Source organism: Python bivittatus, unplaced genomic scaffold (genome assembly GCF_059951505.1).
Source record: "Python bivittatus isolate LINGU-HERP-01145 unplaced genomic scaffold, Pbiv_v1 ctg000340_np1212, whole genome shotgun sequence".
In the NCBI taxonomy this organism is placed as follows: Eukaryota; Metazoa; Chordata; class Lepidosauria; order Squamata; family Pythonidae; genus Python; species Python bivittatus.
In genome coordinates this window covers 14,395,403-14,423,210 of record NW_028277056.1, presented here as the reverse complement: position 1 = coordinate 14,423,210, position 27,808 = coordinate 14,395,403, and the positions used below count along the sequence as shown (strand labels likewise).

The 27,808-nt window shown below is 37.8% G+C and overlaps 1 protein-coding gene across 1 annotated transcript in view; it reads right to left on the bottom strand.

Annotated features, from left to right (window-relative positions):
• The window catches only part of CNTN5 (contactin 5), a 723,666-nt gene that overhangs the window by 249,012 nt on the left and 446,846 nt on the right, over positions 1 to 27,808 (bottom strand). The window contains exons 6-7 of the mRNA XM_088140604.1: positions 15,982 to 16,105; positions 12,942 to 13,117 (exon numbers count right to left, since the gene is read on the bottom strand). Coding sequence (XP_087996730.1) covers positions 12,942 to 13,117; positions 15,982 to 16,105 — 300 coding nt within the window. The remainder of the gene's footprint in view (positions 1 to 12,941; positions 13,118 to 15,981; positions 16,106 to 27,808) is intronic.

The following is a 27,808-nucleotide window of genomic DNA, read 5'->3' as shown; positions in this document are numbered from 1 at the left end:
TTCCTACATCCTTGTCAGCCTCTGAGGTTGTTCATTCCACATCAGAGGGAAATTCCAAATTCCCTTCAAAGGTTCTGTGACAGACTTTAGATGGGATAGGAAACCAAAGGTTGCAGATCCCCAAGGCCTAAGTCATCTCAAGCTTTCTATCATGTTCTCAACAAGCTGTGGTACATAAAGAGATTGTGTCTTCATACTTCTTCTGTTGTAATGACATTCTGAGAGGATGGATGGATGGATGGATGGATGGATGGATGGATGGATGGATGGATGGATGGCAGGCAGGCAGGCAGGCAGGCAGGCAGGCAGGCAGGCAGGCAGGCAGGCAGGCAGGCTAATATGGCTCAACTGAAGCGCCATAGTATGCTTCCATTCTCTGAAGTATTTCTGAGAATGAGTAGTTTTCAAATTCTAAAACAAATAATGCTTGATAGTGGATGTATATATGCATATATGAATAACTGTGTACATTTACAACTAGATAGATTCAGATACAAGCTATTTTTAAAAATCTGTTTTAAGTCTCCCCTCCCCTGGGTTAGAGGAGGAAGAAATCATATCCCATGAGGCTGGACCAGTATTCATATATTATGTTTGCCTTCATCGTGAATTTAATCTCATAGGGTTTATGGATACTTAGTTTGTCTGAAAATGTGGATCCTTGTTGACTTCTTGCTACAGGAGGGAGTCTGAGAAGGCCTCAATTTTCCCTTGGGGTTCACTTCTCTGATAGATGTACTGAAAATGAGGCTTCACTGCAATTTTCATAATTTTAATGATTCACAGCTGCTAGCTCATTTTATTAAAGGCAAGCTGTTTGGAAAGCAAGATAATTGACCAGTGTCTGAGGTTAGGATCCAGTTCTTTCATCCCCAATTCTTTAAGTCTAAGGAAATACATTATTTATTTTATTTATTATATTAACTCAGATGTAAGCCATAAGGCTTGAGGAACCAGTCTCTTCCCAAGCCACACCACCTTTATATAAATTAATTCATCCATCCTTTTTATTCCCATCTTGAGCTGAGAATGTTAAAGAAGAGAAACTTGCCCCAAAACAGTAAAGTTCTGATCTACCTATATCTCCAGAAGGGGCAAATAAAAATAGTTTTAAATGGAATTTACATAGTTTAATGTATTCAACCATCTCCCACCCCACAATTAAGGGTTACTGTATCTCACATATTACATTATGTTGGTGGTCCCCCCAGTCTAATGTTCTAGCTTGGACTAGATACCTGTGGCAGGTAAGTTCTTGGCTAAGCTGAGAAGCTGTGTAGCCCAGAAGGCAGCACCCAATGGCATCTTCTGGTCACCCCCTCTGCTTCTGTTGACCACTGTTGCTGAAAATCAGCAGCAGAGTTAATTGCTATTTTCAGTGACAAAGCCATGCATGTAAAGCAGCTTTTTCCAACCTGGCAGCCTAACCCACATTCAAGAATTTTATGACTTCAGAAATAATCCTTCCAAAATTGGCAGATGTTCCTGGAAATTGACCTCTGTCAGGTTATTCTGTCCTATTCTTTAAGGATAATAAGGACTCAAAATGCACAAAATTACTCTCATCTTACAATTGCCAGATATCAATTTATATGTTTTAAAGAATCTCCTAGTGAAGTCCAATACTTCTCTTCTTCTAACAGAGAGGGCCCCTAGGGAAGAGAACTGTCCCTTCCTACTGAGAAAAGAAATTTAATTTAAAAAATAAATTAAGATTTATAGTTTCCTTTTAGAGTCATATTACCCAATTCTAAATATAACATATGCATATTTGTGCATGCCATGGCAGAAAAAAGTGCCCTTCACAGTATATCTCCTCACTATAATTTACCATTGCATTCTATTCCTACTTTTCTTTTGCTTTTTTTGCTAGATTTATCTAAGTGTCTCCTATACCTATAAGTCAACACTAGGTTGCTCTACATCTGTTTTAGAATAATGAACCCTGTTCAAAATATTTCAGTTATATATTTTTGTTATAAATTAGTAATTAAGCATAAAAGCTGGGAAGGAAATACATCAAGGGGTGTTCTATTAATTAAGGCTATCAGATAAATTAAGCTTTAATTGTTTGCAGTCTTCCATCATACTCTGGCAAATACTTTGACAGGTACTTGGTTTAAATTATTACTGTCTCTGGTGTTATCATAATTTCTCTAGATACCTCTCAAGTACCACCTCTCTATCAAGTGCTCCAAGGGTAGCCTTAAACCAAAGATGGTAGATTGCGATGATGATGATGATGATGATGATGATGATGATGCCACTGCCACCTTAGGTGCAATCCCAAAACATCTGGAACACCACTTGGACACCATTGGCATTGTGAAAACCACCACTAGTCAATTGCAAAAGGCAGCTTTACTTGGAACAGCTTATATCCTGCGACATTACCTTCAACACCATCAGACAACATCTGCCTAACCCAAATCCTTGGGAAGAACTCACTAGATAGATAAAAATGCCAAATACAGCCTAAACATCTGGCTGACTGTGCAACCACCCACCACCATAATAAGAATAATTTATTAAATAATTCTCTATTCTTGCTTCTGAGCAACTGATGTTCAGTGGGTTACTGACACTAAACCAGAGGTTGACAACTTTTCTCAAGCATCAGGTGCTTTCCCTCTCCTTAAATGTCCAAGTACCTGAAAAGATGTCATGTAGAAGAAGGCCTTCTGTTCTCTACCATCTCAGATGGCAGGTTATAGAATAACATGTTTAAATCATAGAAAGGCAGAGTCCAAGTGAATGTTAAGAAAATGTCCTAATAGTAAAAGTTACTTAACAGAGTAAACAATTACCCAGGGAGATAAAAGACCTCCCTTCATTGGATGTATTCAAGTAGGAGTTGGACAGGCAGGGGGTTAGATGTGATGGCCTCAAAGGCCTCTTCCAATTCTGTAATTCTATAGTTCTATCAGTTTCTTCTGAAATAATTAAATTATACAGGACTTCAGTGATCTCATCACCGAGCTGTCATACATATCATGCATCCTTATTTGAAATCTTGTATTTCAGCATTCTTGCCTGAAATGTTGGAGTCCACAGACACCCCTTAGGGTCCTGTAGGTATGCTGGGCCTGTGGATGCTGTAAGATGAACCCCATTTTAAATCAACTCATTTCACATTACTCAGCTTTTCCCCACCCAGTGTCCTTCAGGTGTGTTAGACATTATCTCCCATAATTCTCAGTCAGCATAATGAATGAACATGCTACCTGGGGATTTATGGAAGTTGATGTGCTAGATGAAACAATTATGGCCAACTGCCATTGATGGACTGCCCTTTTCAGTCTGCCCCCTCCCCCCACAATTAATTTTTAAAAGTATCTAGCAGGCACAAAAGAAAAACCTGAATGAATTATTTGAATATACAAATATAGCCTGGGGAAAGATCCTCAACTTTCTGGATGAAAAGAAAAATCTTGGCATAACTAAGGATGGCTGATAATTCTGTTTATTATTTTAAAGTAAGGACTTAACCTAAATTTGCAAGTTTCTTTAGAAGTGAGATGGAGAGAACTTGAGAGATATAATTCATCCTTCTGAATGAAGGGCTTTAACTGTGTGGCTCTTAAGGTCTGTAGCTGAATCCCTGAATATCCAGCTATTTTTTTGTGGTGCTCTGTTAAGATTGCCAAGGCTTTTCTTCTTCTGTGATAGACACTTCATCCATATTAATAGGAAAAAGCAAGCACGCAGGGACAACTGATTGTCCTCTACACTGGAAAAGCCTGAACAACCGAATTTGGCTGAAATTGATGACTGAGAATTCTGTTTGGTTTATTTCTGATTGCAGCTCATCAAAATTTACAATTTTCTTAATAGACAACATTGGCAAGAGGATACCCTCTCAAAAGGCACCTACACTCTGCAAATCAAAACAAATTGGTAAATGAGAATTAATCCCCCCAATCTTGTAATATCTCAAGGTGAGATTACAAAGATTGCACAGAAATTTATTCAATAAATAAATAAATAAGGCAAAAAAAAAAAAAAAAGCCACTGTCCTCTAATATGCAGGGTGGGAAGAATCTGAGATTTAGAGAAAAATTGAATATAGGGCAAAAAGAAAAAGAAAAGAAAAGAAAGAAAACCCTTAATAAAATCAATTAGAAGGGGGGGGGGACAGAAAATGGTTAAAACAAGGCTACAGTTTACTATAAAAATTATGTAAATGCAATGACATAAAAGTGACATGGCCTAACACTGTTTTTTGTCATTTTATGGTGCCTAGTGAAGTTAATCCTCTTGTTTTTACACCCAAATATTGGATAGAATTGTAGCCATGTGCAGAAATGTGCTTCTATTTTAACCCCCTCTCCCCCTTCCCCAATTCTATCTGGTGAATCAGTTCTAGTGTTGGAACCATTTAACCTCCTCTAATATATTGCTGAGATTTATAAAGCTGTTTAGTTTTAAATGATTTCTTTAAAATATCTTGAATATCTAGAAAGAAAGGTACCTAAGAAAAAAAACATCCAATCAACATCTCCCTGTGTCCTATTTCTGCAAGTTACAGGTGAAGGTAAATAAAAGCAAAAGGCAACTGACTTCATAAATGTATTTAATAAATCTAAGTAGTTTATCGAATAATACTTCATTAGCACAGTTTTCTAGCTGGCCACATACGTTGTTCTACACACACCGTATAGTGTTACTGAAAAAGATTTTTGGAATTAGTGTTTGGATTCTCTGTGTGTGTTGTAATTATTATAATTGTGCCACGCAGAATCAACAGTTGGAAGTAGCTGTTTCTTCCTGTCCATGACACATCATCAAGTGGGTATGGAGAGAAAAAAAAAATAGAGACCAAAAAGAGACCAAAAACAAAGTTGATGTGTATCCCCTATCATGCAGGTTCAGAAGGGAGAGAGATTGTGTCTAACTGAAGACACAAGGTAGTCAGCAGCAGGAGAAAAGTCCAAGGTGGGGAAATACGATACTGTGGTATGATACTGAGAATCCGAAAGAGGCAGGCAAAAGGGTAATTGAAAGAAGGCAAGAGTTGAAGAGTGTGAGCCAGAACTGCTGGGTCAAGGTTTTAGCTGACTGATATTAATTGGACTATTACAGATGTTGCTTCTAACCACTTGATTGGTTTCCAGTGCAGATTCTTACATTCTAGCAAAACTGGTTTTTTTCTGAGCTTAGTTACTGCTGATATTGAGGACTGTTTTATACTTAATGGGACCAGCACTTCTTATTTTATACCTAGTGGACCAAATTCATTCATTCATTCATTCATTCATTCATTCATTCATTCATTCATTCATTCATTCATTCATTCATATAGCTGCTTATCTTATGTTTCATGTTTGCCTGGGTGGCTTACAAACAATAATAAAACAATAAAAAGCATGAATAATGACGCTTTTGGGTGTTCCGATCTCTAATCCTCACAAGATTATGTTCTCAGGGCCTTGCAGGCTAAGATATTAGCTCAGGGTCAGACAGCAGATGTTCTGGAAAGTGAATCCTGTCCAAATTCCATGCCAGAATCCTCAGGCAAGGGAGAATTCATGGAGGTGGTGTTCCAACATTTGGACACTTCCTGCTCCTACAAAGAAAAGTCATCTGTAGTAACCATTATCATGTGCTTGTGTGTATGGGTTTTCCTTGAATACATTGCATGCTACACCTATTCTGACTGCGCTTCCAAGATTCACGGTCCCAGTTCAAGATGGGAAACTGCATGCCGCAGACATAAATCCAGATGCAGAGATATAACCAACAGTGGGTCCCAGTGAAACTGATGGATGAATCAGTTGGTGAAAAATGGGTACCTATCTATGGAACCAGGAGTCACAACACCTACTAGCAGACCTGGCCTGGGTCCAATGCATTTAGTAATTATCATGAACCATTAAAGACAATGGAGCTCATTAAAGGCAGTTTTCAGGTGATGCCAAGGACTCCAACAAACTGTCAGTAGTATTCATGATGAAACATGCAGCATACAGGCTGTCTCCCAGTACCTATTGATTTATTTGTCTGTGTCACTGAGGACTTCTTATCCTGCCTGTCAGTGAACAGTTATTATGCTGCAACCATTGGCAAAGGGAGATATGAGTTATAGCTAATCGGTACTTGTCTTTCTGTATCCTAAATGGAAAATAGATTTAAGGAGCCAGAAACAATCAACAGAATAAACTTGGGAGAAGAAAGTGAAATTGAGAAATCTGCTGGAGAGATTTGGAGGGCAGCGTCTAAATCATACATTCATGTCAAGACCTCAAACAACAAAATAATCTACAAACAGAGGACATTTTATTTCATTATGGGAGGAGAGTCATCAGCAGAGGACGTAAATTAACAGACCAACCCAGGCTGGTTATCAGTCCTGTTCATTGTCAGACATGAATGTTTTCACTGGATATTAGATACATCTAATGAATTGCAAATAAAGTTACTCTCCTTTATTGCACTAGGAAAAATAAGACTAATCTGTTATTTTCACCCAGGTATTTTCCCTTTTTCCACTGATCTGCCCAAGAGCAGATATGTACATTGTCTTATCAGCACAATTTTTACAATTCCTGTTTGAATTCTATGCGTTGCTAGGCCATATTTTTTTCAGGCATCACTTTAATTGCACTTCATTCCTCTTTCAAAAGGCATAGACATCTCACTATTGACTTCTGGCTTAAGTGAATTATGCTCATGCCCTCGGCAAAAAGCGTTGACCTAAGCAGTTGTAGATCTGAATCATTCTGGTGTAATTGACTTGATTGCTCAAGAGCTATCTCATCAAGGTGCCTCTTGCATCTCATGGGCATGTAATTATAGATATTCACAAGAGCCTGACAGAGAATAGACACTGATAAGCCTTGACAAATACGTGCCACTGGTAGAGTTATCGCTATATATTGATAACTTCTCATTGATCCATGTTTAGTGTCTTAAAACATTCTGTTGCCATCATACTTTGCCTAAAATGTGACCAAGTCTTAACCGTTTCAGGCATACTTCTTTTATCAGCCATTTTGATCACCTGCTGATGCTTCCATTCACTTGAGGGCCCACTGAAAGTGAATGGAAGTGAAGCCCTCTTTGGAGCCAAGGAAAAGTGGAGAAAATAGCATTCGGCATGTTACAGCAACAAGCATATTAGCACCTGTCTAACATCTTTAATATTTTAAAACCACAGTGTCCATGTCCTGAGCATTTTGGATAATTCCTCACTCTCTGCTATTAATGTCTCCTAATGTCAGGTTCTGGCAGACAGCTTCATGCTTAGCTGTCTCTAAGAAATAAGTCTCTATATGTCCATCAGTAACAGTTTGGTTCCAGAATACAAATTCCAGACCACAATCAATCAATCAATCAATCAATCAATCAATCAATCAATCAATTATTATTACACTCATAGACCAGTACAAAGCATAAGTTTATAAAACAAGCATAGTCAAACTTGGAATGTTAACAACTTGTAGTGGGAGGCATATATATTAGAATACACTTATTACCTGTTCAGCTCAATGAGTGAGGTCTAGGATATAGCCTATGTTGTTTATACTATGTACAGATTAAAAATATATTAAATGTCAAGTATAAAACTTAAAAGTCTACATTGTGACTATGCTATATGTAAAAATAAGTATAGGCAAAATTATAAAAAGTTTTCTAAGTATACAAGCCATTATAGAGGATAGCCTTTCTCAGCTTTTGGACTCTTTTGTCTCTGTTCCTGTGGCACCTGGTGTGGCTGACATGTACAAAGTGCCACGGGAGTATGAACTGTAAAGTTCCCTCCCCCAAAAACATTTGCTTGGCACCTACACTGATACATTTTATAAAACCTTCTTATCTTCCAAAGCTTGTTAAGAACTTATCTGTATATGTATCCTACTCTGTTCTTTATTTCTTAAGCTTATTGAGTTATTATTTAGGAACATAAATCTCATTTATTTCTACTGTTTATATGCTGCGCTGTTTCTGCAGCATTACAGAATTAATACAAAATATTAAAAACAAAAGCCAATTAATACAATTATAACCAATCATTTGCTGTGTACCATTCAGGGTACCATGATTTTTTAAAATTTATTTTTGGTGCCTTCAAGTCAGGGTTGACTCTGATGACTGCCTGGACAAGTCCCTGCAGCAAGAAAGGCAAGTTCTTGAAGTTTTCTAGGAAATATTTTTGGGAGTGGTTTGCCATTGCCTTCTTCTGAGGGCTGAGAGAAAGGGACTGGCCCAGGGTCCCCCAGCTGGCTTCATGTCTAAAGCAGGACTAGAACTCAGTCTTTTAGTTTCTAGTCTGGTGTCTTAACCACTACAGCAAACTGACTGTCATAGCATGATCTTACCCATCCCCAAATGCTTTTCAGAAGAACCATGTTTTTATGACTCTTCAAGAATGTAGTAAGGATTGAGTATGAGGCTGTTCCAAAGGAGAGAATATGAAGAAAGGGGAAACTTAGGTACAGAATTATCTTGCTTACCAAGACATAGTGCAATAAAAAAGAGATGGAGGAGGAGGAGGAAGCTTTGTGGGTGTGAGGGAGGAAGTTGGTGTTGCTGCCCATGCTTGGAAAAGGTAAGCTGCAGCCAAGCAGAAATATTTCTCACCCCATTTTTCTCATTTCTGTGACTACTCACAAGCATCCAGGCCAGCTTTCCAGCTGCCTGTGATAACTGAGGCACACCCTGGTGTTTTCAAGGACATCTGGAGGCAGCCTCACCCCACCCAGGCTCTTAGCTTAGAAAATCAAACATTAAGACAGGGTGGAGGAGGAGGTGTGTGCAAAAGAGGAAAGACGACAAGCAAAGGGCCTACAGATGGGGAAGCGGAGGCGACATCTGAAGATTGGCAGCTATTACAGGCAGGCAAGAGGACTATCATTCAGCTGCCAGGACCACAGGGTATGGTGAGCAGCATATCCCAGTGGGAGTCCTGCCTGGAGCTTGGAGCTTTGCTGGGAGCAACTAGAAGAGGAACAACCACTCCGAAGCAGCACTATCTCAACTAGTTCAAGAATATTGGGGGAAAGGCAAAGGTTGTATGCCACTTTACAGACATTATAGGCTTTATATATTTATATAGCCTTTATAAATTTTATAGACTTTTGCTTGAACTAAGTATTAAAGGACTGAGTATTAAAGACATATTTGCGTGGTAACATCACCTTGCAAGTCCTAGATCGGTGGAGAGTACTAATCTGTTGCTGGGGAAGGTGTGTGCTGTAATAAAGCATTTGGTACAAATTTGCTATGCTGTGGCATGCCCAGTCTTTGGAAATTAAAGAACTCTCATAGTGGGACCAAGTCTGGTTTGCAAAACTCTGGATGTCCACCAGATGGCAGCAAACAGAAAGCTAACAGAAAGCTCTCTTGGAGAAAAACTATGTGTTCACTAAGGGTTGTCACTGACTTCATGGCACATAATCAGTCAATCAACTCTGGCTATGAAAACTGTATAAAAGGGGTAGGTATAAGTGTCTGCAGGGATAACTAATGATGAAACATAAGTCATGATGAAAAAACTGATTTAAGAGTATGTACTTGTGTCAGGTGTTGGAACGCTAGTAGATAATGGTAGAATCTTTGTCAACACCTCTCTGCATGTGTCATTTTGATGAGATCTAGGTTTGCTGAGTGTCAAGGTAGAGTGGCAGAAAAGCAGATTTTTATATTTATAATAGAAGTGGAGAGGATATCTATATTCACATGCATCTCATAATTCCAGAATCTTTGGGGACCAATGGACATATTGAGACATATTCCATCACAAAACAGCAGCCATAGCTGAAGGTCACATTCAAATGAATAAAGTTGTTTCATCTTACCTTTTAATACAGTGTTTCCCAACCTTGGCCACTTGAAGATGTGTGGACTGGCTGGGGAATTCTGGGAGCTGAGAAATACTGCTCTAATCCTTCTAGTTATCTTTGTCTTTTTGGCAACTGGGCATACTTCCAGAAAGAACACTGAACTGCATTGTGCAGCATGCCTGTGCGTTGTGCCTGTGCATTGAACCTATGCACAATGAACCTATGAACCTATGCACAACGCAGTGTCATCTGCATTGTGCATGTGCATTGAACCTATGAGAGTTTAACAGACAGAAATGGAGAAATAATGGTAGAGACTGGTGCTTTGCAGCTTGTTAGCTTCCTTTTTATTACAATTTTTTAAAGAGAATCTTATAAAAAAGTAGTAAGGCAGGTACCTTGGCCTAACCTTCCTCCCACCCCCCAACCCCCATTTGGGTATTGTGAAGAGGGCTGAGAAAGCTTGATTCATTCAAAGCCTCTGGCCCTCCAACAGGGCTGTTGCCCAATTCCTCCATGCCTTTTTGCACTTTGGAAAACTGCCCTTTGCTGGTGAGCAGGGTTAAGGATATTCTAGCCTCTATGAATTCTTGCTGCTGGCATCCTGGGAACTATGGATTTCAACCTCCATCTCATAAAAAAAAAAAAAAATCAAATTATTGCCTGAATCATCGGAATCTACTGGAAAGCATCACACTGTGTATTTAGATATACCCTATCAATTCCATTGTGTGGCAATATTGAAACTTTAAGCTGGAAACAGCATGGGATTCTTTGCTCTAGATTCATTTTGTGTCTGATACAAATTTGCAAGAATTAAACTTTTGATCGATGGCTTGCAGTTTCCAGGTTCTACACTCAGCAGGATGTGAGAGAAGCCAGAGATGTCACATTATCAATTCAAATACCTTGTCAGCCTGGCAATAAGCTCAAATTACTACATCTTGAGAGAATCTCTATTATTGTGGGGAACTTTAGTGATGTTATGAAGTTGTAGCACATGCCTTCTGGTTTGAGAGGAGAAAAGCAAATGCTTGGCTTGAATAAAATAATGGTTAGTTATTAAATTCTCTGGAGAAGGCTCTTATTCTGGGAAAGGTGAGAGGAAAGAGAAAAGGACAATTAGCAGCAAGGTGGATGGACTCCATTACATGAGTGCACTGTTGGAAGACCAGGTTAGGGACAGATCATCATGGAGAAAATCTATTTGTATGGTCACTAAGAGTCAACAATGACTTGAATGTGCATAATCAATCAATCAATCAATCAATCAATCAATCAATCAATCAAGGTATTAACCAAGACAAGAGTATAATAAAACCCATTGTTTTATCATACGTACATACATACAATACTCCACTAGGAATGTTGGACATTTTTTTGGTCATCCAAATTAAGAAGGGATAATTTGTAATCAAATCTCCTTGCTAAATTGCAAGAAAGGTTGTTGTCTGTATCTAAGTAGTGCCAAGGTCTTGATGCGAAAGACTATTTTCTCACACACATACTTGGTTATAAAACTTCTTGTTCCCCATGAGCAAGAGCAAGGTTAAAAGGAGTCTGATACCATCTTTTCAGACTAACACATTTTATTAAAAGGCACTAACAAATTTTATTAAAAGACATAAGGTTTTGTTAACTACAGCTCACTTGTCAGCTGCATGTAGTGGATGAACTGATGTAGGATTTAAATTGGGATGAGGTGGGTGGGGTGGGGAGAAAGTGTTACAGGTGAGGCAGATGGACTGATGAGGTATCTCATCAATTAGCAATTCTAATCTGTTAAAAACCCATTGTGTTTGTTAAGGTCTGAGATAGCCTAAAACCTTTTCACTTTTGCTCAATAATGCTGGTATACAGTAGTTTCTTTGTTCAAAAGCAGCAGCCTTGGGTTCTGTAAACCTGGGAGGTAAAAATAACCTGGGAGACTATTACTTTGTCCTTGTTTTCAGTCCTGATGTCAACCTTGTGTCATTAACTCTTTTGCACAAAGTCTGGCCTGCTTGCCCAGCGTTGCTTGAACTCCTCATTTCTGCAGGTCTGGTGAATAGTTCAAAAAATGTTCTGTATTTTTTATTGTACAATCACATTCCCTTTGATAGAACATAATTTGTTTTCAATTCTTTCCCCCAAAGGACGAAAACCAACAAACAGATTCTTGTGGGCAGATCTAGGAGTTTTATAAGTATAGGAGGAAACTGAGGAATATATATGTGTGTCTTTCATTATTTTCATCAGTCTATAGCAGTGTTTCTCAACCTCAGCAACTTTAAGATGTGTGGACTTCAACTCCTAGAATTCCCCAATTAGCAATGCTGGCTGGGAAATTCTGGGAGTTGAAGTCCACACATCTTAAAGTTGCTGAGGTTGAGAAACATTGATCTATAGCCTCTCTAGCTTTTCACACTTCAACTGAGTTCAGGATGTCAGTTAAATCCTAGGAAGACATCATTCACTTCTTGGGGCTTTTTCATATCAGGACATTTGGGCAGACCAATGAAGAGGTGTTTAACATGCAAAACAAAAGCCCCCTACACTGAAATAATGAAATACATACAACCATACCAAAAGACATTTGAAGAAAATTCAAAGCTTCCTGAGAAAGAGTTAGACAAATCTGAAGCATTTTCGCCAGACAAGTAAAACACTGAAACTTATTTCAGCTCAGCATTACTATTACAAAAACGGATGGTTGTCTATGGTTGTGAAGAATTCTTCTATCGAAAATAGGACTGGGCAACATTAATGCTTCATATTACCCTCCTCCCCATTCCAAGAACAAACATCACTTAAAAAGCCGTACTACATATTCTGGTGGTGATGGAAAAAAAGCAACATATGGTAGAGAATTCCACCTTTTGTATATAATAAAGGTAATTTGTGAACTGTCCTTAAGCATTATCATCAAGAGATCAGAAAGAGGACATACTGACATCTGTGGTCAGGTCTGGGAAAACTCAGCCTGAAACTCAAGACAGAGTTTTGGATAATAATAACATCTGACTCAGTATATGGTGGTTTCCTATGTTCCTAGTTATGAATATAACTCTCTGGTTCTTCATGATGCAGTTAGACATATCCTCATTGTTTCATCATCAATACAAATTCATTATCTCTATCTAAATGATAATAAAGTAGGATAACAGAATGGTTACTTACATGCAAATTGTAGTGTTGCTTCCCTGCTCAAAATGCTACCAAAGACATTGGTACTAAAACACTGATACTGCCCAGCATCTTTTATTTCACTGGGATTGTTGATGATAAGGCTTCCTTCTATCACACTGTAGCGGTAATCAGTTTCTATGTCTATCTCAGTTCCATTCCGGAGCCACCTTAGAAGGAAAGAAAAAATTATAGTTCAATAACCATCAGTTTCAAGAGGACAGAAAAAACTGAAAGTAAATTTTGATAGAATTGATAAGATCACATTTGTCTGGCCTTCAGTTTAGAAATTTGCATACGATTCATATGCAAAATATTCAGATGCATAGGTCTTTTCTAGGATGCAGTTTTTTTAGAAAACATTTTGTATTTTTATTTCCAATATACATATTTTTCAGCATATTTTCTCCTGATATACCCAACTGTGTCCATATTTCTGAGCTGCAAATTGTATTGGAACATTGTGAAAAATATGAGACTTTATCATGATTGCACATTCAAAGTTCTCTTTTATATTCAGTCAGCCTAAAATCAGTAGTTTTATCTTAATTCTGACAATCTTTCTTAATTTCTTGTCCATCCTACATTCAGATTCTACATATAGGTATTTGTTTCTTTGTGTAGGCTATCAGAACTTTGGTGATTAATTAAACTGGGGAAACAACATCAAAGGAAATGTAATAACTTGTATCTAGTGCCATAATTATGTACCATAATTATAATTAGTCCTACCTCTTGCAGCTCTATTTGTTTATTTATTTGGCTATCCTATTTATTGATCTCATTCTTCTTTGGGATTCCTTAGAATTCTTTCATCAAAGTTAATGCAACTCTTAAAGCAGTGGTACCTATTTTCCTGTTTATTTATTACATTGACATGCCCACTTGACATACAAGTTTTGTGACAATGCCTGAAAAATGTCAAGCTACTTAAGTGAATAGTAGGAAGGTGTTGTGGTTGCAGTCATGTAAGGCCTGAAGGAGTCCAAATCATTTCTGAAGTGTGCATAGCCCTAGAAATTGGCATCTTAAGCCTTGCACAAGTTTATGGCACCTATTTTATCTCTTTAAAACATTGGCCCTCTATTGGATCCTGGCACTGCCTGTTTCTGGAGTGCAGCCCTCACTATACCACGCCACGTTTGGTATGGCCCTTGAGATTACAGAAATTGTGCTAAGCGCAGAATGTTAATTGGTAAAATTGTTGAGAATGCTCAAGGGATGATCAAAGGATAATCTAGGAATAAACTAGGAAGATAAATGGCGTCCACTGGCTCTTTTTTAAACACCCACATATTGATCACACTTTGTATGCAATGCTTTTAACATGGTACATGTTCAATAGCCTAAACATGTAAATTATATTCTGAAAAGTACTATTCATAAAATTCTATACAGAAGACCAAATCAATATATACCTAGGCCAAGATAGTGACATAGTGGAAATCTTGACCAGGGGTCTGAAGGCTGCAGGAATTGATGGAAAAAAACAAGTTGAAATTGAATCCCAGCAAGTCTGCATTGTTGGAATGTCCAGAAATGACCGGGTGCTTTTTCTGCTCCAGTGGTGACTGTAGATGGGAAAGCATGACTTCAACCTAGGGATGTACCTGGCCTCATGCCTACTTCGAGATAGCCAGGTAGAGACTATGGTTAATGGGGGCTTTGCCCAGCTCTAGCTGGTACACCAATTACAGCCCTACTCAAAGGAAGAGGTCCTGGCAACCATAATCTGCAGCTCTGTTATCTCTTGTTCAAATGATTGCAATGGGCTTTATACAGAACTGTCACTGAAGACCACCTGGAAGCTACACTTAATACAAAATACAACAGTCCACTTGATGGTGGGTGAGAACTGCTTCTCGCACATGAAACCAATGCTGTGGCTTCTACCTATAGGCTCCTGGGTGCAACTGAAAGTAGTTCTTGCTATAAAGCCTTATATGGCTGCATACCCAGATGTCTGCAGGTCCATCTATGTTCAGGAGAACTGCCAGTCCAGTATGTACATCATAGGTAGGAATGCTGAGAGTTCCCCTGCTGTGTCAGATTGAGTTAGAAATAAGTTCCTTTTAGTTGCGGTACTAACCCTCTGCAATAATTTTTTCCCAGAGATTTGTATCACTTCGTCTCCCTTGATATTTAGGAAGTTTATGAAAACAGACCTGTTCTGAAGAGCTTCTAACAATTAAAATAATAATTTGTCAAATTTTAATAATATAATTTTAATTTGCTACATTATTTTATTGAATGTCTTTATTGTGTTACTGTCTTTTGTAAAGTGCTATTGGTTCTAAGGGAGTAAGGCAATATAGAAACAAAACAAATCAACAAATAAATGTCAAAACTTGAATAGCAGTTCTATGAATTGATGATCCTACAAATTATTTATCTGAGATGCATAGTGCTCCAGGTTTAAAGGCATATTCCTTCTTCCTCAACAAACAATGAAGGTGAATTTCATATTATTAACTTGCAGTTACAAAATATAAAATCCACTTTACATAGATTGTTCTTAGCTCAAGACCATCTATGAAACAGATAAATCTTTCTCTATATTTGAAAAATCTCTTTATCAGTCTTGGATCTTCATAATCAAACTGGACATAATAAACAGTGAAAGCAGGGAGAACGGATCCATTAAGCATGTTAGGTTTGGAGGAAAAATTAGTTGATTTTGCAGTTGAATAAGAGCTGATCCAGTTCTCATAGTCTCAACCAATATTCAAACGGGAATAACATTCTTAAAAATGCAGACAACAATGAGCATCATAGGGGAAATTTTGTGCAAAAAAATGGTACTTTAGGGAAAACAGTACTTTGTTCAAGTATGCATATATTAAGGATTGATTAAGTTTGCCAAATGTATGTGTTTAGAAAAAAGCATATACATAAATGAATAGATTAAGAGAATGTTTTGAACTTGAATCTTTTAAAATAATACCCAAAATGCATTTTAGCTAGAAAAACAGGATACACTGACTTGAAATCAAAATAGATAGCTGAACTCCATTGCTAAAAACATATTATATACCTGTAGGTTGGGGCAGGATTTCCTCTGGCTTGACAGCTGAGGGATACTTTCTTCTCATCTGAATCCATGGGGAAAATCACATGGTCAGGTTCTTGTATAAACACCGGCCCATAATCGACACCCTCTATGAAGATAGAAAAGAACATTTCCTTCAATAGTCACAGTGAAAGTTCTTGCTCAGAGCTTTGATCTATGAATTGTGAGTTTTGTTCAGTAAAAATTCTTGAACTTTCAGTAATCTAGTACAGAAACAACTCATTCTCTTCCCAGATCATCAAAAGACAGCTTGCACATGTACTTATATACAGCATTATAATTAGAATACACATATCTAGAGTTGTCAAGTACCCAGAAAGACCTCTAGGCCAGAGTTTATCAGTATGCTACCCATAGATGCCAGCATGTAGTATGGCTCTAGTAGAACCACACACATATACATAGGCATACACTTTGTAGCCCCACCATTTGGGTCATTGCCTTAATATGGAAGTTTACAGCAATCATCTCAGAACATCGAATCATTCAGTCTTGATGCTTCAAACTGAAGTGGAAAAGCAGACCAACCAGATCTGAATAATCATTTCAACATGATTGATGGGAACCTGAACAGAAGCCATTTTTAGCATCCAAACTGATGTTGGGTAGCCAATCTTATCCAGCATTTGAAACAATAGTGCCTCTTTGATTGGCTTCAAAGAGCTATTTCCAACAAAACGTCATGGAACTGAATTTCATCATTTCAAAGCTCAATGTGTGAAAATCTACAGGAGCCATTTCAGAGGTTAGCAGTCACCCCCTGCCCGTTTTGGACTTCAGACTTAATGTTCTACCAATGAAATTAGTTTATGTTTTCAGAGACTGGTTATTAAGGGGACTTCATCCCTTGTGGATCAGCCATTTACTTAGGGTTTTCAGAATCAATCACAGCCAATTTTCCTGACCAAGAAAAATAAATACCTGAATTACAGATTAAGCTAAGCAGTCTGGTTAATCCAAATCTGTGCACAGCCATCTTATTCATCATTAAACTCTTTAACTAAGCCTGTGGCTAGTAAGGCTACGCATACTCAACGAAAGAAACCACCAAGATTCGTAGTTAGCATTAATCATAATTAGAATCCAATAACTAGCTTTGGTTAAAGAACCATGAAGAACAAGGGGATAAGATAGTGGTGTGTCTTGCTTCATTTATGAGTAGCTATCAGCTACACTCAAAAAATTAGATCTAACCCAGTTTCCATAGAAATAAATGGTCTTATATTTTCTTTTTCTTCTCTTCCCTCCCTCAGTGATCAAACTATTTTGTGATACTCATTCAGACAATATTTTTGCAGATATCAATAAAGATGCTATTTTCAGGTAACAGATCCAAGCAGCAGAGAACTGTGATTAGTCTTTTTCAATTGCATATAACTACTATCCATTCTAAGTGAAATATCGTTTTCCCATAAACAAAGGAGAAGGGCATTGTATAAAATAAAGGTCTGGGGATGCTGAAATGACAAAGACAAAAAAATTGCTGCTAAGTAAAGATGAAGTTATATGTATAAAAGGGTAGAGTTATACTATACATATAAAAGGGATCTGTATTTTAAATTAGCGCTCTGCAGAAAAAAGATTGTCTTGTATTTTTCTCTCTCTCTTCAATTTGATGAAAGAGAGTATGCTTTCAACATGTATTTCAAATATATTTCAAAGGAAAAAACATGATTGGTGAATATCTTGTGCTTATTTAGTTAAGATGGGGAAGAGTTGCATATGGGTATCCTGTCTTTCATTACATCTGCCTCTCTCTAGAGATCTTAGGAGCATCCCTGTTTGGGGACGGGGGGTCAGAAAAAAGTGAAGATGGTGGGTGTACCACTTTTTTATTTGTGGCGCACATTTTAGTTGTGTGGGGCTTTGATCATGAAAGAGGTATCTGCAGGAAGAGTCAAGAAAGTCAACGTGGCATCCAGAACCATACAGTCTAAGGCCCATCCCTTTTTTTACTTGTGTTGAATGTGCAATAGTTACCCTCTTGACTTTTGACACTCCTACCCCCATGGACACCCCTGTCTGTGAAGTAGTTTGAACTGTAAGAGTGACTAACAAAGTAACCTAGCCAGTTTCCAATCAACCAATATACACAATGCAGAGCAACAGCTTTCTTTTGCTGGTAAAAATGTCACGCTTTGACTTTCTGCTCGTCATGATCCAGCCAGAAAACAAAGAAATTGAAAACGTTAACTTCCTGGAAATCAGTTAAAGTATTTGTAGCACTTTGCATAAACATTACTCTGTATAAATAAATGATGGAATAATTTGCTTTGTGTCTTTTGGTTCCTAATTCCCATGATGTGAATGCTGTTAAATAAACCAATGATTTTCATCTGCTAATTTGAAAGGTTTTTGCCCACACAAAAACACCTTGGTGTCTAAGCATTTGCATGATTTGGTCCTTCTCAGTAGACATGATGATACAGATTTATCCTTGTCAATTTGGTCTCTCAGAGGAGCGCAAAAGGGGTTCCTAGCAAATTACAGATATGACTATCTGCACCTATCTCTAGGAGATTTATCTGAACACATCTGTGGACATTTATTTTTCATTACGTTTCCACACTACCCAACTTCAAAAGATCAGAGTGGTTTGCAATAGATAAAGACAGCACTACAAGTAGAATATACTATATAACCATCCCAAAACAAAACAAACAAACAAACAAGGGAAAGGCATTTAATCCTTTTTTTTGAAACTGCTGACATTTTAGTTGGCAAAGATTTTCAGAAATAAATGCTACTGTGTTCACTGGGGCTCACTCCCATGTAAACCTATAGGGACTGGAACATCAATATTCTTTTCAGGACCATACATTTGAAATGTAGCCTGACTAGATCTGAAAGAGGTCTTTCTCTTACAAAGATCACACCAGGGCTGGGACTTCTGGGGAACTGGCAGACTGAAGACACCTCTGGAAGAGTGGAGCCATCAACCGTGGTGGAAAGAGGAGCCAGTGAATGGATCGGGTCCTTGGAATTCCTCTCTGGAGCAAGGAGAGGACCAGGATCACCCACAAGCACTCCATACAGTGGCTCCCCACAAGGAGACCCTAAGACAGCGGTCTCTGGCAGGTTTTAGAACTCTGGGAGCTGGGTGAAAGTCATCTCGCCTAAGCCGTGGTTCGGCACCTTCAAAATGACACTAGGTTTGCAGACTTCCTTTCTTAACCACTTTAGAAAATTGCTTGTTAATGGCTTTTTGGATGTTAAGAATCTTCAGAAGGGCAAGTTTCATTATGCCTGGTGAATTTTCTTCTATCCTTGATGAAAGAAGTTTCATGCAAGTTTAAGGACTTTTTTTTTTAATAAACAGCAAAAGGATGACTAGAACATTGATTTTGGAAAGTTATAAATGGATTAAGGAGACAGTAAGATTTTGAAACTAACTATAAGAAATCTTCCTGTGGGAAAGTGTTGTTGATTAAGGGGGGGAAACATGATAAGAAGGGACTTTGAACATTGACTAGAGGGGACCAAAGAGAACCAAAGGTTATAATTAAAGGAGAAGAGACCCATTATTGTAGGATGGAGCAATATTATTTGACTGTGGAAGAATTCAAGGATATTTGGAAACAATGCAGTCAGAAATTACTCTTAATTACAATAATGTCTGTTATTGTAAAATTGGGTTCAAAAGAAGTTATGGAAGAGAAGCAGATTTTACTGGATAAAACAGAGACTGAAGCTGATTTAAAATGGATTTAAAAATGCTAGGCTATAAGAATGATATGGAAAATGATGTTATACTGGATTTACAAATGAAACCATCTGATATTAGTTAATCTTAATAATTAAAGGGGACATACAAATAATAAATCAGAAGAGTGATTTGGATAGCTTTCCTATCTTAGACTTACACAAGAGACATGTTAAACTTGTGAAGGAGTTTCTGAGAACAGACAAAGAGAAAATGAAAAGAAATCAATTATCTGAAATAGGGACATTATTTGAAGGGATTAAAGATTAAGATTCTTAAAAATAAATGAAAGGTATACAAAGTGGGTTTATCTGATCAAGGTTAAAATATATATGTTGTTGTTTCTGATAGCTTAATGGACTATTTTGACTAGGACTGAATGGTGAGCCCTAGTTTAAAGATTTGTTTATAGGTAAGAGATAAGATATGGAAGAAGAATTTTTTTGCTGTATTTTAGAAAAAGTGATAAATTACTCTGTTAAAAGTAAAGGAAAGGAATCTAAAATTGTAAAAATTCTGGTAACTCTTAATGGACTTTTGCTGATAAGGACTGAATGACAAGATTTTATGATGTGTTTATTGATAAGAGTTGAGATACGGGAAGAAAAGATCTTTTGCTGAAATATCAGAGAAGGTGATAATTTACCGAAGTTGTTTGTACTTGTCTTGATGGAGGGGGGAGTCATTTCTTCATATATCATTTCTTTTCTTTTTTCTTTCTTTTTTCCTTTTTTTTTTTCACTTTGTATTTTTTTTTACTTTTTATATTCTTCTTAGTTTGCATTAGTTTTTTATCTTTGTATTTGTAAACGTCAATAAAAATTATTACAAAAATAATAAAATAAAAAAAAATCACAACATGGCCTACAGTGTAATAACACTAAACCATGGTTTGCTGTATAAGGTAGTGTCAGTCATGCTAATATTGTGACACAAAATATGGCTTTACAAACCACAATTTCTGACTCTATTTTAAAAGGAATTTAGGATTACAGCCTTTAAATTGTCTTTGGTTTCTGTACTTCTGGAAAAAGTGGAAAGATACATTAAGAGTTTACAGAAGCATATTTTTACTTATTTTTTAGAAGAGTCTTGTATGAAGCTCCTCATTCATACTCCCAAGATGAAGAATTTAACTAATTATCATCATCATCATCATCATCATCATCATCATCATCATGATGCAGCAATTACATTAATTTTTTTTTAAAAAATCAGCTGAGATTTAACAATTTATCTTTTAAAAAAGGGGAAAAAATGGAAACATTTTTGCCTAATACCAAAATGGATTTTCCCTACTTTAAGGACCTCTCTAGCTTTACAATGTTGTTTGTTTGTTTAGAATCCAGCCTAAAATGATTTTCAATGTATCTGCTATCTGTGGGGTCTTCATTCATCAATGTATGTTCAAAGTCAGCATATGAACAGAAGTAAGTTACTATAAAAGACAACTGATCACAAACTGAATTCACCTTAAAAAACAAAACAAAACAAAACAGGAAAGTAACTAAAAGGGCAACATTTTTGCTCCAAATCCCAGTTTGTCAGGAAATTTCCAGATCTGAACAAATCAAGCATGGCCCAATGGGATGCCACCAGGTGTGTCTGTAATGGGATCAAAACAGTGAAGATGGCATCCGTGACAGTACAACTGTGGCTGCTATCTAAAGTTTTTGGACCCCCATGCAAATGCACCATGGCAACTGAATTTTCAAAGCAATTGATGAGTTTTATTTTTAAGAAAGAACTCATGAATTAACCACTTTCCCCATTGCTGTGCTGGTGTGTCAAAAGACAAGTGTGCTGGAAAAGAAAGTGTCTAAATTCAAAGAACTGCCAATGGATAAAGATATCTTGAAACAACCTACTTTTTTCAAACATTTTCCAATGATGGTCATAATTACTCAATCAATTCTTAACTGGGGTGTTCACCCCACCACCAGATGCAAGCCACCCCTGATTAAAATTGCTCTTTCAAGATTGGAAAGAAGGCTGAACTGTTAATCTAAACAGTTCTAGAACTAAACACTGTTAATCACTGGCTTTTAGCCAAGACTCTTAGTCCCTTTCTTTTTCCAAAATCCAATACATTGTACTAGTATTTCAAACTTCCATTATAATAAAAAGCAATTTAAGTCTATTACTACTTATTAATTTGATAAGCTACCACATCTATATTCTGAATCAACTTTTATGGAGATGATTTGAAGCATAAGGATACCATCTACCAGCCTTGTGTTTTCCAAATGGGTTGGGACAATTTCAGATGACCCAGGTAGCAAGAGAACAACCACAGGAATGCCTATTTCTTACATGCTGGAGGCCAGCAGCCTGGGGAAGGCTAGAATGTTGTACAAAGCCAGGGTAATATAGAGATTAAGGTTTTGGACTAGGACTGGGAAGACCCCAGATTCAAATCTACTCTTAGCCATAGATCTCCCTAGATAGCTTCAGCCAGTAATTCTCTTTCAGCCTGACTGCTGTTGTGGAGAAAACTGAAGGAAGAGGGTATTATATGTGCTGTCTTGAAAGGCAGGATATAGATCAAATGAAAGAATAAATTATGAATGAAGGTATACTTTCGAACATTGTGAGTCTGAATGATAACATTCCTCTAAAACTCATGATTGCAAAGGAAGTAATATGATTAGAATTACCCAAATATATTCCTAAGGAAAGGATGAGATTATTATTAACACTGGTAGTAGCCATATTATTATTTTGGCTATTTGTTGATCTAGAGGTACCTAAAGCTGTGCCTGGCATTTTGAAATCTAAACAACGAAAAATGGTAAAGTAGGATTGATAACCAATCAGAAAAAAAAGCTCAGCAAAAACACAGAAGCATGGTTGGGTGGTTCAGTGCTGACAGCTGCAGAATCCATATTTCTGAATTCCCAAAGGTCAAAATACTCTAAGCTAACTGCGCACTGACTTATGTTTTCTAACTTTAGTTCTAATTCGTAAGCAAGAACATAAAATGGGAAGAGAAATTAATAGGTTATAACGAATCATGACAAGGAGGTTGATACATAATAAATCAATGACTTTCCTTAACAAAGACAGATCTATTGAGAAATAAGTGCAGACAAGCATATGTTATCACTTAATACCATTAATTTCCCAAGGGCAATATTCTTTTCTCTTGCTGTTTCTCAAGATTTTAGTAACACCTGTCAATTTTCTGCCACCCCTAATTCTGAACTCCAGCAACATTCTTGCAAATTCTAATTGCAATATATGTTATCAGCTAGAGCAGTATTTCTCAACCTTGGCAGCTTGAAGATGTGTGGACTTCAAATCCTAGAATTTCCCAGCCAGTATTCTGCCTGGGAAATTCTGGGAGTTGAAGTCCACACATCTTCAAGCTGCCAAGGCTGAGAAACACTGAGCTAGAGTTATGCAGGTCTACATAAATTTGGTTGATCTCAGTGCCCCCCAAGTATTCACTTACCATTCCAAGTATTCACATATGGTTTCAGCCAATCATTAACCCCCCCCTGCAAAATTTGGAATTCAACCACTTTGGGGTGTATGTTTCCTTAAAATTCATTGCTTTGTACACATTCCAATACACAACTTGGTTGTAATACTTATTACTTATTCTTTTCATATAAAAATTAAATGTATCCATTTTTTAAAAATGCAACTTTCCCTAATGTTTCCAAATAGTCTTAATAAACAGTACTTTTTGTATTAATTTGTCTACATGATATTGATTTTTTTGCATGGTTTCATTACTTGTGTTAGCTTGTATTTAACTTTTTAGAGTAAACATTTTTTAAATGAACTTTTCCAGCAGTTTGGTTTAGCTTCTCTTATCTGTGCTGTGGCAAACACACATGGGCAGATCAGGAATTTTCTATAAAAAGAAATCCATGCCACGTTACTCAAGCATCCATTACCAGAAGAATTGTGTTGCCTTGGTTATTGTTATGCCTGTCAATTTTGCATTTGGAAAATTTCTGTTGTGAAAAAGCACAAGAGGAGATAGAACAACAGAAACAATGCCTGGAGTGACATGAAGACCTAAAATGAATCTGTTCAAGCATGGCTCCAAGATCTCGTTCATGCCTACAACATGATAACAAGGCAAGTGAAGCACTCTTATTTCTCCTTCCTTATTACAATAGCAAGCTGCAGGGTGGCAAACAGTCTATCAGGAAGAAATCATCTATAGATCTTCCACCTACTAATTGCAACAGTTTGCACAACAAAGGGGCTCAGATTCACCAAAGTATTGACTCTAAGAGTGGAATGTATGATTGGAGCAATATTTGCAATGTTATCTGGGACTCCACTGAGTCTATGAATTCCAATAAAGTGGGTAGGCTTCTTGCCAGCATTCCCCCTACCACTGGCTAGATCCCAGTGCAAAAATTCCTGTTGAAAGAACAAAGAAAGCAACAATAGGCTATATAAATACAATGAAACAAACAAACAAACAAACAATAGTTTTAAAAATCTATTCTAAAGCTTAGGTGGATTGTAACAGAAACTAGCTGGGAAAAATCTGGAAAATGTTTCCCAACATGTTATGAATAGGCTGTGCAAACTTGCTATGAGAGGGGATTCCACTGCAGTGGAGCTATTGTCCCTTTGGCCTGTGGACTTTATGATGGAGAAGCCATTCTTTAAGTTGGTTCTGTCAAACACAAAAGAGAAAGACATTGTGGTCTCTTGTTGTCAGCCTTCCCAGGTAGGCCAGATAGGAAACATGACCAGAAAAGCTAATTCTACATTATTGTAAAGCTACATTAACAGAATCTTCCAAGTCTGAAAGTACAAATCTCCCGCCGTCTCCTTTACAGACTGAGAAGGTAGGGAGGGTCCCATCTGAGCCTCTTGCTCTGTCTACATTGCTGCTGTGGGCTATGCCCAATCTTATCTAACCGTTCCCTAGGCAGCATCTCTTTGCCCTGTCTCCCAAGGTCTTTCCCACATACCATTACGCTTGTCTACTCTCAGGCCTAAATATCTGAGGAGCTGATTTATTATGCCTGCTGAAATGTCTGAACTGATTCAAGGGCACCACATAAAGAACTTTTCACTGAATCTGAATGAGCTAATTGTGCACATTTTGATTATGAAATTAATTTTAGAAACTATAGAATTCGTAAGGAGTGGAGCTCAGAACAAATAATAGCTATAAAATGAATGCTATAAAATGAGGAGAGAATGGGAAAAAACCCTCTCATCTCTTCATAAATTTACATTGCTGTGCCATTCACATGTCCACATCATATGCTACACTTCACTATTCTTGACTAGTGAAGCTATGACTGTAATCAGACAAATGTAAAGGGCAGGATGTATTCTCAATTACATTTTTGCTTTGGAACAAAATCTTCATTCAGGATATCTGTGTAGGGAGACTAACCAAGTTTCTTTTACTATATCTAGGAGACCTCTGGACTGTCTTCTATACAATAGTTCCAATGGGCTAAACCAAGTTAAAGCTTGGTGTACCTCCCTGTAGGCAAACAGGAGGTATGTCAGATATTGGTCCCCGGGTTCTTGGTTCTTGTCCAGTATATATTTTCAGGATTTGAGCCAAGATAGTGTTAAGCTAAGGATGGTAGTGGGGAAATCCTCACTCCCAAATCCAGTGTGCAACTGTTTCAGCAGAGCTGATTGGAAATTACTAACCTGGTTTGTCAGGATATCAACAAGGAATCCTGTTCTAGAGAAAAAAAAATAATTACTTAATTCTGCTGCCACTGTCTTTGCTCCAATGTTCCTCAAAGTCACAGCTTCAGGTATTTGGTCACATAGTCTGTAAGGACCAAAATATACTGATTCCCTTTACTTGTCCTGGGTAACAGGTCCAGTATGTCCATCTCACATCTTGAAAATTGGAAAGAAAAGCCAGGAGAGATCTTTCAAGCATCTTTTGCAACAGCTGAAGCAGGGGAAAGATGGGAGAGAGATGGGGTCCAAGGAGGAAAGGAAAGTTGGGGGAAACAAAGCCCCCCTCCAAAAAAGGGAAGCAAGTGGAGGGGAGGAGGGGAGGTCTCAAGGTGTTCCTCTGACTGAGAGAAAAGAAAGGCCAGCAGGACAGTCCCTATCAGTGTGGGAAGTTAGGACACACGAGCAATATGTGCCTCCCAAAAGAGGTGCAAACAGCTAGTTTTGCAAGGCCACAGGAGACTGTAGAATCCCTGGGCATGGTCCCAGCCAGGATCAAAGACAACTTGATATAGGTCTTTGTTGATATTGGGAGTCACACATCCCTGATGTGTGTTCTCAATGGGGAAGGCTGTTCCAGGGAGAAACACAATCTTTAGGAGTATCTTTGGGGACCCAAAGGAAACCCCGAAATCAGGAGCTGTGGATGGAGGGCCAGAAGATCAGGAGCCAGTCACACTGGGGGTGATCAAGTGATTCCCACATGATTTGGCATTGGGGATGCCATCCTCTCCCCCCGATCACTGCTTTAGTGACCATGAAGCAGCAAAAGAAGGCACCTGAGGAACAATCACAAAACTCACAGCCAGTGGGAGATGGAACTCCCAGTGCTGAAGATTGGAAGAAAGACCTAAGGTTGCTGCAAAGAGCTGATCAGTCTTTACAAGGCTGATGGAAGGAAATGTCTCCTAGTGGGACTGCCTGCAAAAGTAAACCAATCTTAGTGGAGAAAAAAGGAATGCTAGTGAGGCTCAGAAGGGTCCCAAACCCCTAGGAAGGGCCAGACAAGTTCAGAGCTAGTCTACTGAACTTGACACATGAAAGCCAATGGGCAGGTCACCTGGCTTTGGAAAAGACTTTGGCCCATCTGAAGGCAAGGTTCTATTGGCTTAGGATGACTTAGGATATGGTGAGGCATTGTTATAGTAATCAAAGTACTATCGAGTGAAGTTGGGTCTCATAGTCCCATTGAAATTATATACACCTGACGAATTATACTGTAGAAACTCATGGATTTTTGACTGGTCTACAGGAATTTCCAGAAAGTAGAGCTGTAGCCCTCTTAAGATCTTTGTTATTCTTGCAAAGGGGAAACAGAATGACCCATTGACACAAGCATCCCTAAGCAGAATGTGTCACTGAGAAATCATATTTACTTCTTCCTGGTTCTCTGGGAAGTTCCTGGTGATGAAACAGGCCAGGAGACTGAGCACCAGACTCAGCACGGGCTCACCCATGCAGAAAGATCTCTTCCTATGTGGCATTGAATGCTGGAAAGAAAGCTTTGTCACCTCTCTTGCATTCTCATATACGATAACCATCCAGCAGCTTCCCCTCTGCCCTGAAAAATCTGACATTGGAAGTCTCAAAGATCTGTTGTGACACATAAATGAAGTATTCATAATGCTTTTGCCATTATAGACTTTGTCATATCTCTAAGACCATAAGAAGAGAACCTGCTGCATATTTTAAAAAAACAAGAGTATCATTTTTTGAAGTTAGCTACAAGAGGTGAGGATGACTGAAGACCCTTTTGGATTGCGTGGGTCTGTTCTTTTTTGTACCTGTCCAGTTTTGTCACCTTTGCCATCTTTTATTCCTTTATTTTTGTTTATTATGGGACTTTGTCCCTTGCTCTTAGTGCTTTTCATTGGGAGTCAGGTAGTATATAATAAATAAATAAATAAATAAATAAATAAATAAATAAATAAATAAAACACGCACAATCAGTTCCTTTAACAACATCTACAGTCTGGAATGTTCTCCCATCTGAAATTATTTAGGACCTTTCACCCACCACTGACAACCTATCTTTTCCCTTGAATGTTGGATGAACAATTTGCTTTGGTTTTGCTTTTCTTTCCCCTCCAGCTTTTTAATGTATATGTTTCTTTACAGTATATATTCTTTTAATTTATTGTTTTATTCTGATGTTTTATTCTTTATTCAAAACACTGGGAACTGCTTCGATGCAACTGAACAGGAAGTAGGATATAAATATGTCAAAAATAATACATAAAACATTCACATAAAGAAGCCCAAATATGCTGCGATATGACAGCCTCCAACTTTTTTTTTTTTTTTTTTTTTACTTTAAATCTATTTTAATACAGTTGTTCAAGTTCTCAGAACCATTCTCTTGGCCTTGCAGAGAATGCACACAAGTGTTTTTCAAAGGGG